This window comes from Microtus oregoni, unplaced genomic scaffold (genome assembly GCF_018167655.1).
Source record: "Microtus oregoni isolate MIOR12 unplaced genomic scaffold, Mior012 000007F_ref0000211, whole genome shotgun sequence".
Lineage (NCBI taxonomy): Eukaryota > Metazoa > Chordata > Mammalia > Rodentia > Cricetidae > Microtus > Microtus oregoni.
The window spans coordinates 49917552-49930522 of record NW_024543066.1 but is presented as its reverse complement, the minus strand read 5'-3'; the positions used below and the strand labels follow the sequence as shown (position 1 = coordinate 49930522).

General features: G+C 40.2%; 1 protein-coding gene across 1 annotated transcript in view; it reads right to left on the bottom strand.

Annotated features, from left to right (window-relative positions):
- Kcnh8 (potassium voltage-gated channel subfamily H member 8) overlaps positions 1-12971 on the bottom strand; it is a 431344-nt gene that overhangs the window by 85907 nt on the left and 332466 nt on the right. The window contains exon 8 of the mRNA XM_041656042.1: positions 6153-6350. Coding sequence (XP_041511976.1) covers positions 6153-6350 — 198 coding nt within the window. The remainder of the gene's footprint in view (positions 1-6152; positions 6351-12971) is intronic.

Genomic DNA, 12971 nt, shown 5'->3' with positions numbered 1-12971 from the left:
TTAGTATCAGGTCTTTGAAAGAACCTTCCCGGTTGTGATCTCAGGAAGAGGTAAACAGGACTGAGAGGGGTGGAAAACCTCACTACATCCTGGGACTGGCTATTGCCTTTTCTCTCTTCTTTTCCCTTGCTGTATTCTCTTTCCTTCCTTGAACTTGGGCACCATTGTTTTCTCACATATGACACTATTACCAGTGCTTTTAACAGCATTTTTACTGTGGTTGCAGACTGTGTATAGGGGCTCTTTTCTTTTGATGGTATAGGGGATCAGATCTCAACTTTCAGATAACCCTGTTGGTTCCTGTCTTTTCTCCTACCTCCTCATTGACCTGGAATTTTCTGTTCTTTATTAACCATCCTTGGGTTAATACTGGGTTGTGAATGTCAGGAGGCATACAAAACAAAATGAGAAGGATTCCTTAAAGGTTGAATTAAATGTTTCCAAGACATCTTAAGAATGGCCTGAACTTAAGGAATTATATCTAGGTTCAAAACATAAAATCATGCCAGGGAGTGTTGAGTTGGCATACCCAAAGGAAGTGTGAAAACAATGCTCCATTGCAACTAAGCATGTCTCAATGGTGAGCCATCTGGACCAGGAAGTTTTATCTGGCCATCAAGGCTGAGCTGATTGGCACATAAACCAAAGTAAACTTATCAGGTAACTCCAGGCAGTTAGTACTAAGTTTTAAAGAAAAAAATTCAAAGATTTGGAAAAAAATTCTGTTTAGTGTCAGCAATAATATATATTGTTTTATTAACTATTTCAGAAAAAGATACATAAAAACTACATTTTGGTCATGCATTATGCATAATTCTGAATTTTTGTATGTCTACCAGTTTTTCTAAGTGTGTATTACAATACAAAACAAGCTCTAAAGAAGCCAGGTAATAGGTCTCTGATCTGCTTGAACACCTGTACCTATCACTAAGTTGTGAACTCGAAGGGCAGCATTTGTCCTTAGTGATCTCTGTTCCAACCACCCAGCACACTTGGCATAGTTCCCATGCAGTATAAATATTTATTGAGCTGAATAAATCTATTGCAACTCTGTAGCATCATTTATAGCTTTATAACTGTAAACAAGAAGCTAAAATTTTATGACTGGTTCAGAAAATCCATGCCCACGTCCCTTGAAAAAGGCAGCCTTCTGAAATCTTATGTCCTTGTGGTTATCATCTATATGTTAAGTAATATGTCTTTCTCCAATTACGTGGATCACGTTGTTGACACAAATGGAAAACAGCCTGATATGATAAATCAGAATTTGGCTCTGTTCCGCAGCTCATATTCTCACTTGATAGCTACATTGCTTTTAGCTCACCTGCCTTCAGTTTACAAGGTAAAACTAAACTAATTCTCTCTCTCTCTCTCTCTCAAACACACACACACACACACACACACACACACACACACACACAGACACGCATACACAGACACACACGCACTCACACACACAGACACACACATACACACTCACATACACATACAGAGAAAGATGCATAATGTTGAGTGTATAGTTCAATAAGGTTTCACAAAGTGATCATGAGCATGGAATGGCCTTTTAGATCCAGAGCCCATCATGTAAAACTCATGTCCTTCAGAGCCACCAATCACCCTTCTTACCAAAGGTGACACAAATCACATTGCAACCAATAAATTGATCAACTATTGAGATTTCTCTACTCAAAATGATACAGGATGTAATCTAACTTCTCTGCTCAGCATTGAGTTTGTGATTCATCTATAGCTTTGAAGGACAATTCATCTTCATTCTGGTATAGTTCTGAGGGATAAAATTGTCTCATAAACTTCTTGTTTATTCTGCTGATGGCATTCTTCTATCACCCTGGCATTTCCTGCTGGAGGATATGAAAATAACTCTTTCAAAGGTAGCTACTCCCCTTTCCTCTCCTTCTCCACAGGGTCTTGGCATCATGATGCTCTGACTCACTGACCCAAAGTAGTAGAACTGATGATAATGTATTGAAACCTATGAAACCAAGATGCAATGAATACACATTCATCCACAAAAATGCACATAAATGCACACAATGCATCTTAGGCACACACACGTGCTCGCTTGGACACAAACACACACTTCTATTGACTATATCCATGGAAGGGGAATCACTGGGTCACCGAGTACAGGTGTATTCAGATTTGATGGATGTTGATAACATTATTGTTGACTGGATAGAAATGACCACGAAGAGCACAGGGAGGCTGAAGCATGGATTATCTCTCAAAGCACAGCAGACTCCAGTGCTTTCTTGTGAATGCAGTATGGTGTTTACTTTGGGTTTCACTTTACATCTTTATGAATGATATGGAGCAGTGTTTTAGTAAGCTTATTGTTTATTCAAATATTGAAAATCTTTTCTTGAAACAGATTTTCAAATGTGCATTAGTTTTTCCTTTCAAATTTGTATACCTTTTAAGAAAATATGCCAGGAAGCAGTCTTTTGGATGGTAAATGTTTGCCAGTATCTAAACTCTTGCAGATTCTTGATCAAGCTCTAAGTAATGCATTCTGATAAGGAAAGATGCTGCAGTTCAATTTATAGTTCTTTGTAAAAACAAAGAGATATTTGTGTCATACTTTAGAAACACAAAATTTAGGGTCATGAGAATATGCACTAATGATGTCTTTTTGGTGATTATTTAAAGTTTATCTCAAAATCTCATTTGCAGTTAATTTTCATGTTGTTTAGTAGGAGTCCAGGTTACCTTAAACAAGTAGTTATATATTGGACACAGCAACATTTTCTTAAAACAACATTTTATTGTTTATTTATTTATTTATTTTTGTGTGTATGTCTTATTGGGTGTGGATGTGAGTGTTGAGTGTGAATGTACCATGGTGCATGAGTGAATGTTAGAGGGCCACCTTTGGAGTTGTTCTCTCCATCCACCATGTGGGTTCCTACAGCAAGCACCTTTGTCTGGTTCCCAATACCACACACCGGCCATGCCATCATCCTTGACCTATAGTCTAGAGTCACTGCCGTACCTGAAGTGACCTTCAGTGTCTGCCCTTTGCCCCACATCTTCCTTCCTTGTTTCCTTCTTTCCTTCCTTCCTTCCTTGCTTCCTTCTTTCCTTCCTTCCTTCCTTCCTTCCTTCCTTTCTTTTCTTTATTTTTGGTTATTTTGAGACAGCGTTTTTTGTAGCTTTGGAGCCTATCCTGGAACTAGCTGTTGTATACCAGGCTGGCCTCAGACTCACAGAGATCCACCTGCCTCTGCTTGGGTGTGCTGGGATTAAAGGCGTGCGCCACCACCGCCTAGCACACATCGTGCTTTCTTAATGACTGTAACATTCCAATACACATTGGTACTTTGAATGTAGATCTTCTGATTTTGTGTCTATTCATGCTTTGTTTTGGTAGTTTATGCTCCAATTCCCAGTGTCTTTTAAAAACACTTGTCCATTTGCAGCCCCACAAGGTTGCTTTGACTTTTGTTTTAGAGATCACATGGAAACTTTAATTTAACTGGGTAAAACCAGTATTGTGACGTTGGACTCCTTACTTTGTATGACTTCCAAAATCTAAAACCATTTGTAAAATTTGTAAAAAAGTGCTTTGTAGTTTTCAGTATACTTTTGCAGAATTATAGTTAAAAATTCTACTGTTACCAGCTTCTGCAGCTCTGTTTGGAATTACAGATCCTAATACACTTTAAATTTTAATTCTCACAATATTATACAGTTATTCCCAGAAACATAAATAAAAAGCCTTAAGAATTCAATGTACTTAGGTCATTTTACATGAGAGCAATCTGCTGTTTATACCTGCTGTTAGGTCACCGCAAGTTCCAATGGCTCTTACATACTGCTGTTGCAACAGGAAGTTTGATCAAAATAAATTTAACAAAGAATTAACTAAGTGACATTATCCAATTATATCCCCTATATTTTGAGTTTGTGACCAGTATGGCTCCCTGTTCAGTGAGAAGTGGGGAAGAGATTATGTTTTGGCAATTTCTGGTCAAGGATCACTCAATATGGTAGGTTGGTCAAAACAGTATGCCCAGTTGTCTAACAGATTTCTCAAATGTACAAACTAGTAGGTTTTAACATTAAGCATTTCACACCATTTCCATCCGGGTAAGAAGACATATAGGCAACTTTCAGTAGGTACAGATTCTGCTTACTTGCAAAGTACATCTCATTTTGTTAGACAGAGATTAGGATTCTGGGAAGCATGAGTCTGGATGTGAAGTGCCCACCATGGGTTCTGGCAAGTTATAGCTTTTTAGAAATGAGAATTCTTGTTCTCTGCTCTCTAGGTTGTTGGTGCTTGGCAACAACAAGGAGTCTGTTAAAACTGCTGTAGTCCCAGCATGCTGCCTCAGCAGCTCTTTCCGAGGACTGCAGATATTGGCTCTCCTTGTTTATTGCTTCTCAGCTTCCTCACTGAATTGGCACTAAATATTTGCCTGGTGCTGTTCAAACTCCAAAAATTCCAGCTTCTTCCTGTAAGCCAGGTCATAAGCTCCCCAAGGAAGTCTGTGTTAAGATGTTGGTCTCACCATGTGGATGAAGACCTCTGTAAGTACTGTGTATTTTCTACATCCTATCTGCCATGATGCTAACAGATATACTTTCTGCATACTATCACCTGTGATACTAACAGACAGACTTTCTGTATCCTGTCATCTGTGGTGCTAACTGATATACTTTCTACATCCTGACTCCCGTGATGCTGACTGATGTGTGGGATTGAGGGCAGTAGTGGATATGGTAAATACAGTGCTAACAAAGTCTGGTCTAAGAACGCTTATTTTACCCAAATGGGTGTGCAGCTCTGAACTTGCTCCTTACCTGTAAAGTTTCCCTTTTTGCACTGAAACAGAGAAATATTCATGTTGGTTCAAATAGTTCCACCTTTACTTACTGGCTCTGAAGTTTGTGAAATTACTCTAATTCCCAAAGCTTTAGATGAGTCATTTGAAAGCTCAGCAACAGTAGTGACAATTCTGTCAATTCAGGTTCAGAAAGGAGAAATCATGCTGAATATTTCAGTGAGACACTCTACATGGGAGCTAGGCTGGTTGGTAGCAGGCGGCTGAAGCAGAAAGCTGAACTGTGGAGGTCACTGGACATAACTGAGGAAGGTGCTAGAGCAGGACACACTAGGTGAAGAGGCTTAGACAGCCCTAACTGTGAATTGAGGCGTGGTGGGCAGCCGCAGAATGCAGAGATCTCTTAGGAGTGTGTGAAGACTGGAAGCTGAAAGTTACTGATGTTGAGGGGTGGCTGTCTCCCCTGAAGGAAAGCCTGCACCCCAGAAGCAGGCAGAGCCTTGCCCCTCTTCCTGCCTACCAGTCTCTCACTCATGTCCCTACTGGCAGAAGTGAAGATGGCTGCCAAAGTAGAAAGGTTTGTAAAGTCAAACCCTGGATTTTTAAAGCAGAATACCAAAGGCTCGTAAGAAATGGCGCAGTAACGTATTGGTTAAACGGAACAGTGCTGACCCCACAGACCTGCCTCAAGTACCCCCCAGTACTGCACCATGATGAAAACAGGCAAATTACTAGCTTCTCCCAGTTTTTATTATTTTTTTAACAACAATATATTAAGCATTCTATGTTCACTGCACTAGAATGAGTTAAATTTGCTAACACTAACTTTGGCGGCCATTTCTAGCATCTACCTACAATTCACATTGAGGGAATTCATGAGTGATGAATGATACTTTAAGAAACAGCATTTGCTCTTCCTAAATAGGCTTTCATCTGCCCGGAAGGTGTATGCATCAACACCACCTTGGTGTCTGCCAATTCACATGTCCATTAAAGTTCCTGGCCGGGCGGTGGTGGCTCATGCCTTTAATCCCAGCACTCAGGAGGCAGAGGCAGGCGGATCTCTGTGAGTTCAAGACCAGCCTGGTCTACAAGAGCTAGTTCCAGGACAGGCTCCAAAACCACAGAGAAACCCTGTCTCGAAAAACCAAAAAAAAAAAAAAAAAAAAAAAAAAAAAACCAAAACCTAAAGTTCCTGTCGCTTACTTCCTAATTAGTGCTTCTAGTTAGGTTCTATTCCAGGATCAGTCGATGTATGCTATTGTGTTTCAGAACTGAGCAAAACGTTCAAGGGGGCACCTGGAGATTCAGTTTCTTTTCCTGCTCTAGAAGAAGATTCCTTACCTCCAATCAGCATGGTACAGATGGAAAAGATCTTCTCTGCATCCGTGTTAGCAGACACATTCCCAAATCCAACACTAGTGAGGCTGCTGAGAGTGAAGTACAGGGCAGCAATGTAGGCGCTTCGGATGGACGGGCCCCCCAGCGTATTGTTGCCATAGTATGGAGATTCCAGCCTCTTTCCCAGCTCATGAAGCCAGCCTATAAAGGAGGGAAAAAGATAGGTTTCGGACTGAAAACAAGTCCCAGTTTAGCTCATGTCAGTATCTACATATGGACAATTGTCAGTGTGATTAAGGGGGGAAATAGTTAAAAAGGAAATTAAATGCACATTATATATCATTGCCATAAAATCAGAAGTATCACTTTTATTCATTGCAATACAAAATATGATAATTAGATGATCAAAGTGGTTGATGGCTACAGAAGATGAAATAGAGACCTTAGCACCTGTGAGTGACACTCATGTCCCATGAAACTCATCTCAACTGCCATTTTAAAGGAATGTAAGGGCGGAATCGCATTTTGCTTTACTTTGTCTGTTTGGTGCTGAAATGGAGAGCACCTTGCCTTTCCAGGCAGCCCCACCACTGCTCAAGCTACAGCCTATTCGTGAGCACATACTTTAATTCTACATGGTAAACAGATTCACAGAAAGGGTCTTTACTTCTGTTGGGTAAAACCTTCTCCATTTCTTTAATTCACGGATACGTAGTGACCTTCTAATCACGTTCTAATCACCAGCTAGTTATGATAGGCCTCCTTGCTTTACTCTGCTGATCTCTCCTAAACTCACTCTTGCTTAGGGGCTGGAGAGCAGGGAACCTGGACATATAAGAGGTACTGGAACATAATTTGATGCCCCAGCATGGTTTTAGGATCCACTGTAACATTATCAATGGAGATTCTTTAAATAGTCCTAGTTATTATTACTCAGTTATAAAATCTATATTAACTGAGAGAATAGTATGTATAATGCTAGTATCATCTACAATGGAAACACAACACAAAATCACTTTAAACCTAGGCAACTATGTAGGGTTAGTGAAGTTATGGATCTTGGAGGAGAAGCTACAACCACCACATTACTAGGTCAGCACAATTTCTGACTGCATTTTAAGTGTTTATCCTTATACCTACAGATTAGTGAAGTCCTCATCCCTCATCAAGGATATTTCTCTTTGCAATAGACGTAGACCGCCACAGAAAATCAAAACCACCCAAAATGCAGCTATGGAGCCTAGTCCCAGTGGATATATTTACAATAAAATGCCTGCATAAAAGGTTCAGGTATCATTGCTAAAGAAAGGGAAGAAAGATTGTAAGATTCAGAGGAAGGGAGAGTTTGTGGTGAGACTCCCTAACTATGAGCAGAACAAGGACAGAAATAGCTATAACCAGCGTGGATGAGGGAAGTCCACAAAGGCCTCGGTCCTACACAAGGAACCATGAGCCACTAAGCAATGCTATGAGTAGGGGAAACAGGCATCCCCAGGAACAGTCACACCAATGGGCTGTCCAATACCAAATGATCAAGCCTGAAAACACATGCAAATAAGTAACGTTATAGACAGAACAGCTTGCATTTATGTATCTAAGAATGCATCTGCATGCAACAGCAGTTGAAGAAGAAGGAGCTGGGAATATGAACAGTGGAAGGAGGAGTATATGGGGAGATTTTGAGGAAGGAAAGGGGAGGGGAAAATTGTTATAATCTCAAAAACTGAAAAATAATACAAGAGCAGAAAGTATCTTTTAAAATCACAATTTTTATAACCATAGTTAAATAAATTAAACAATTCAGTAAGCATAAAACATTTTATTTGAAACACTTGCCATTCAGATTTTCTGTTTTATAATTCTCTCTATGATAAACATTCAGGCTTCATATGACTTTGAAAAACTACCGATTATAACAACTTCATTTAATGGCTGCCCAGAAAAAGATGGAATTCTTCTTTTAAGTTTTTACAAAGTAGTAATATAAGTTATAGTTTGCTGAGCTGAGTTGGATAAAGTGAAAATTGGGAGTAGCTGAGGATTTCTTGGTAGCAGGGGAGAAGTTTGGAGGCATCATCAGTGCTGGTGTCCTTGTGACCAGAGAAGCTCTCCTTAGCCTGCAGATGGTATCTAGGAATGGCTGGTATGACTTGCTGGGGTCCCCACCTATCCAAGCTCAGCCTTTCCTGTTCACCACGTGGGGGAGGGCAGAGGAATTGCTTTTGTAAATGTCCCAGTTGTTTGGAACTACACTTTTTCCAATGAGGGCTCTTAGGTCAGTTGCATCTGGAAAACTTTCACAGAACAACATAGTCCACCCAAGTCCTACCTGCATTAACTGAATCAGAATAGCTGCGGGTAGACTTTAAATGTTCCCAGTGGGATCTAACGTGAGGACTGGGCTTGGAGCACCACATTTCAAGCATTAGCAAGGCATTGATAACAGTAGGATTTCATGAAGTTCAGTTTATGGAGGGTCTCACTAATAAATGCGTAGTCAGTTATCATTTTATGCTAATGTGAGAACAAGGACAACATTACAGTGGACATAACAATGCATGGACATTTGAGAATCTGTATTATATTTATACATAAAGTGTAATAAAAGGATTTTTGATGAAAGATAAGCAATGGGATATAAGTATGACATTGCTAAGGTATGGCCATTCAGTCTGTCTAGAAAAACTTCATGAAAAGAGTGTTCATAGATTGAAACACTGACAGTTACATGATGTGGAAACAAACGGTTTCTTTGATTTCTCATTTTAAACATTCGGTTTAACCTATGGGATTACAGTGACATTAAATAAGATGTCACATGAAGACAATATCAACCCCTTTACTTGCAGAGTCTTGGGATATGGTTTCTCATTTTCCCTTCTTTTCTTCAGGCAGAAGAATGGACAGGAGAATTAGAGAAACAAAAGTGTCAGGAACCCCCTGATCTGGGAAGCTTGCTGAAGCCATCCGCCTGCAGAGAAGCAAGAACTTCCACACATTTGCAATTGCTCACTACCTTCATCCTTCCTGTTATGAGCCTGCAATGCAATCCCCTTCCCTTCTCCTTCTTCTTCCTTTTCCCACTCCTCTCTCTGAGATATGGCCTCAGACCTACAGAGCTCCACTTGTTTCTGTCTCCTGAGTTCTGGGGTTAGAGGTGCGCTCCACCAACAAATCACACTTCCACAGAGAGTGCATGGGCTCCAGCCCCTTGTGCAGTTCTAGTTGCTTCTGCTTTCATTTTTATCAGACTGTAATGGCATCCAAAGCCTCGCCACAGCCACCCTATGAATTATATTCTCAAAAGAGAGAAGGGAAATGAAAGTTTCCTAGCAAGTTTTAAAATGTAATTTAAGAGCCACCAAATGGTGTGCATGGTGAATGCAGCACAATTAACAGATTCACCCACCAGAAGCCCATCCTACACTTGGCTATGTCTCACTTTCCATGAGTCCCTTAGAGAAGCCTGTGGCTACTGTCAGAGTGTGTCTTCTCCATCCCCAATGTCCTCTTTTTATCCCAGTCTTCATTCTTGGGCCTCTATTAACACCATCTTTAACAAAATATTCATCTCTTTTCCAAAGAGACTAGACTTGGGATTCCTTTCTGAATCAAAGCAGAAAATCCCACTTTGACCAAAGCTTGGGAGAGATTAGACCACCACAGCTGCCGAGGGGCAGGTTTTCTTGTCCTCACCACTTACACTGTTTCCTAAACTGAAATACAGAAGGCATAGAAATCAGAAAAGTAAGAGAAAATATGAGACTAGGAATGAACTAAAATGAAAAAGAGAAGGAGTAGTAAAATTCGTTCGTAAAACCCAGGAGAACAGGTAGTATAGCTTATCAGTTCCTAAATGTAGGACTCATGGAGGAGAAAACCCAAGGAACAACAGTTCTTCATATTTGGACAGCTCCATGTATGTATATAAAAGAAGCACAGGACCTTTTCTTCATTGTGTGAGTGTGGAAGTATACATGTAGCTTTGCATATTCGTCTGTAGTCGATTGCTTCCTATACATTTTCACACATGCTCCATCCAAGTGCCCGGATTAAAAATTCTGCTCTAGAATTTTAAGTGGAGGAAGTGGAGAAGAACTGATAAAGTATGGTTTGGTAAAATTTAGTTAACTGTCTTATGAAACAAAGCTTAGAAATAATGACAATTTATTCAACAGTAAGAGAGAACGCAAATGCACAACTCAAATGTGCATTTATGCTCCACCTTAGCTCAGGAGCAATTGGCCGCTGATGGTTTTTAGGGAAAGGAGGAGTAACTGTTCTTCAGGGCTGTGGCCCATAATAGATTGCCCATGCTCTAGTAAACAACCATATACCTATATGTACAAGAGTAGTGCTAATTGTCTCAGTGAGCTACAGAGAAGAGGAGGAGGAAGTTCGGAGGGAAATGTCACAGTGGTGGGTTATATGAGGGCTTGGAAGGGTGACTAGATGGTGATATGATAAGAATACTTAGTATGCATAAAATATTTTTTGAAAAAGAAATGAAAGTGCATGTGTAGAAGGCAGGCATTATACAACAATGGGGCCACATTTCTTATCTAGCAAGAGGGCCTGGAGGGAAACAAGCAATACACATGAACAACAGATCCTGGTATACTGGATCTTGCTGTGCTGTAGGAAGAGGCAGACACAGCAGTGAGGTTGGAACAGGCCTCACATCTGTATGAATCACTTTCAGGATGGGGCCTGTGCAGCATTTGACTCTCTGGGGACAGTAGTCGGAGGCTGAGTAGCTGGGGCCAGGTTCTCCCTCAGGACTGCTCCAAGCTGTGCTGTAAGCATCACTTTATCTTTGCTCGATGAAGAATTGATTGGAGAAGTGAGTCCCGTTGCTGCTCTTTGGTCATCCTTGCTAACTACAGGAAGTTGGAAAGATGTCCCTGGCCAGAGAGTAAATATTACTCGACCTACTTCTTGGTTTAAGTCAAAGCAAAAGGAAAAAAAAAATTGCCACAGTGAAACCTTCACATTCTGGGGAAGTTGTATAGTCAGACTTGGAACTTGACACCAGAACCATCTGCTGACTCTAGTTGATAGAGTAGCTACTAATCTACAGAACTCAGCTTTTACATTAAAAATACACGTGAACACCCCAAAAACACTACCAAAGAACTCCTACAGCTGATAAAAACCTTTAGTAATGTGGCAGGATACAAGATCAACTACAAGAAATCAGTTGCCTTCCTATACACTAAGGATAAGGAAACAGAGAGGGAAATCAGAGAAGCAGCACCATTCACGATAGCCACAAATAGCATAAAATATCTTGGGGTAACTCTGACCAAGGAAGTGAAAGATATATTTGACAAGAACTTTAAGTCTTTAAAAAAGAAACTGAAGAGGACACCAGAAAATGGAAGGATCTGATCTCCCTTGCTCTTGGATTGGGAGGATCAACATAGTAAAAATGGCAATTCTACCAAAAGCAATCTATAGATTCAATGAAATCCCCATCAAAATTCTTCACAGACCTTGAGAAGACAATAATTAACTTTATATGGAAAAACAAAAAACCCAGGATAGCCAAAACAATCTTATATAATAAAGGATTGTCTGGAGGCATTACCATCCCTGACTTCAAACTCTATTACAGAGCCACAATATTGAAAACAGCTTGGTATTGGCATAAAAACAGAAAAGTCAACCAATGGAATAGAATAGAAGACCTGGACTTTAACCCACAAACCTATGAACACCTGATTTTTGATAAAGGAGCTAAAAGTATACAATGGAAAAAAGAGAGTATCTTCAACAAACTGTGCTGGCAAAGCTGGATGTCAATCTGTAGAAGAATGAAAATAGATCCATATCTATCACCATGCACAAAACTCAAGTCCAAATGGATTAAAGACCTCAATATCAGTCCGAACACACTGAACCTGATAGAGGAGAAAGTGGGAAGTACTCTACAACACATGGGCCCAGGAGACCACTTCCTACGTATAAACCCAGCAGCACAGACATTAAGGGCCTCATTGAATAAATGGGACTTCCTGAGACTGAGAAGCTTCTGTAAAGCAAAGGACACTGTCACTAAGACAACAAGGCAACCCACTGACTGGGTGAAGATCTTCACCAACCCCGCAACTGACAAAGGTCTGATCTCCAAAATATATAAAGAACTCAAGGAACTAGACTGTAAAATGCTAATCAACCCAATTATAAAATGGGGCACTGGGCTGAACAGAGAATTCTCAACAGAAGAAGTTCATATGGCCAAAAGACACTTAAGGTCATGCTCAACTTCCTTAGCTATCGGGGAAATGCAAATCAAGACAACTTTAAGATACCATCTTACACCTGTCAAAATGGCTAAAATAAAAAACACCAATGGTAGCCTTTGCTGGAGAGGTTGTGGAGAAAGGGGTTACCCTCATCCATTGCTGGTGGGAATACAAACTTGTGCAACCACTTTGGAAAGCAGTGTGGCTGTTTCTCAAGAAATTCAGGATCAACCTACCCCTGGACCCAGCAATAACACTCTTGGGCATATACCCAAGAGATGCCCTATCATACAACAAAAGTATATGCTCAACTATGTTCATAGCAGCATTGTTTGTAATAACCACAACCTGGAAACAACCTAGATGCCCTTCAATGGAAGAATGGATGAAGAAAGTATGGAATATATACATATTAGAGTACTACTCAGCAGTAAAAAACAAGGACTTCTTGAATTTTGTATACAAATGGATGGAAATAGAAAACACTATCCTGAGTGAGGTAAGCCAGACCCAAAAAGAGGAACATGGGATATACTCAGTCATATTTGGTTTCTAGCCATAAATAAAGGACATT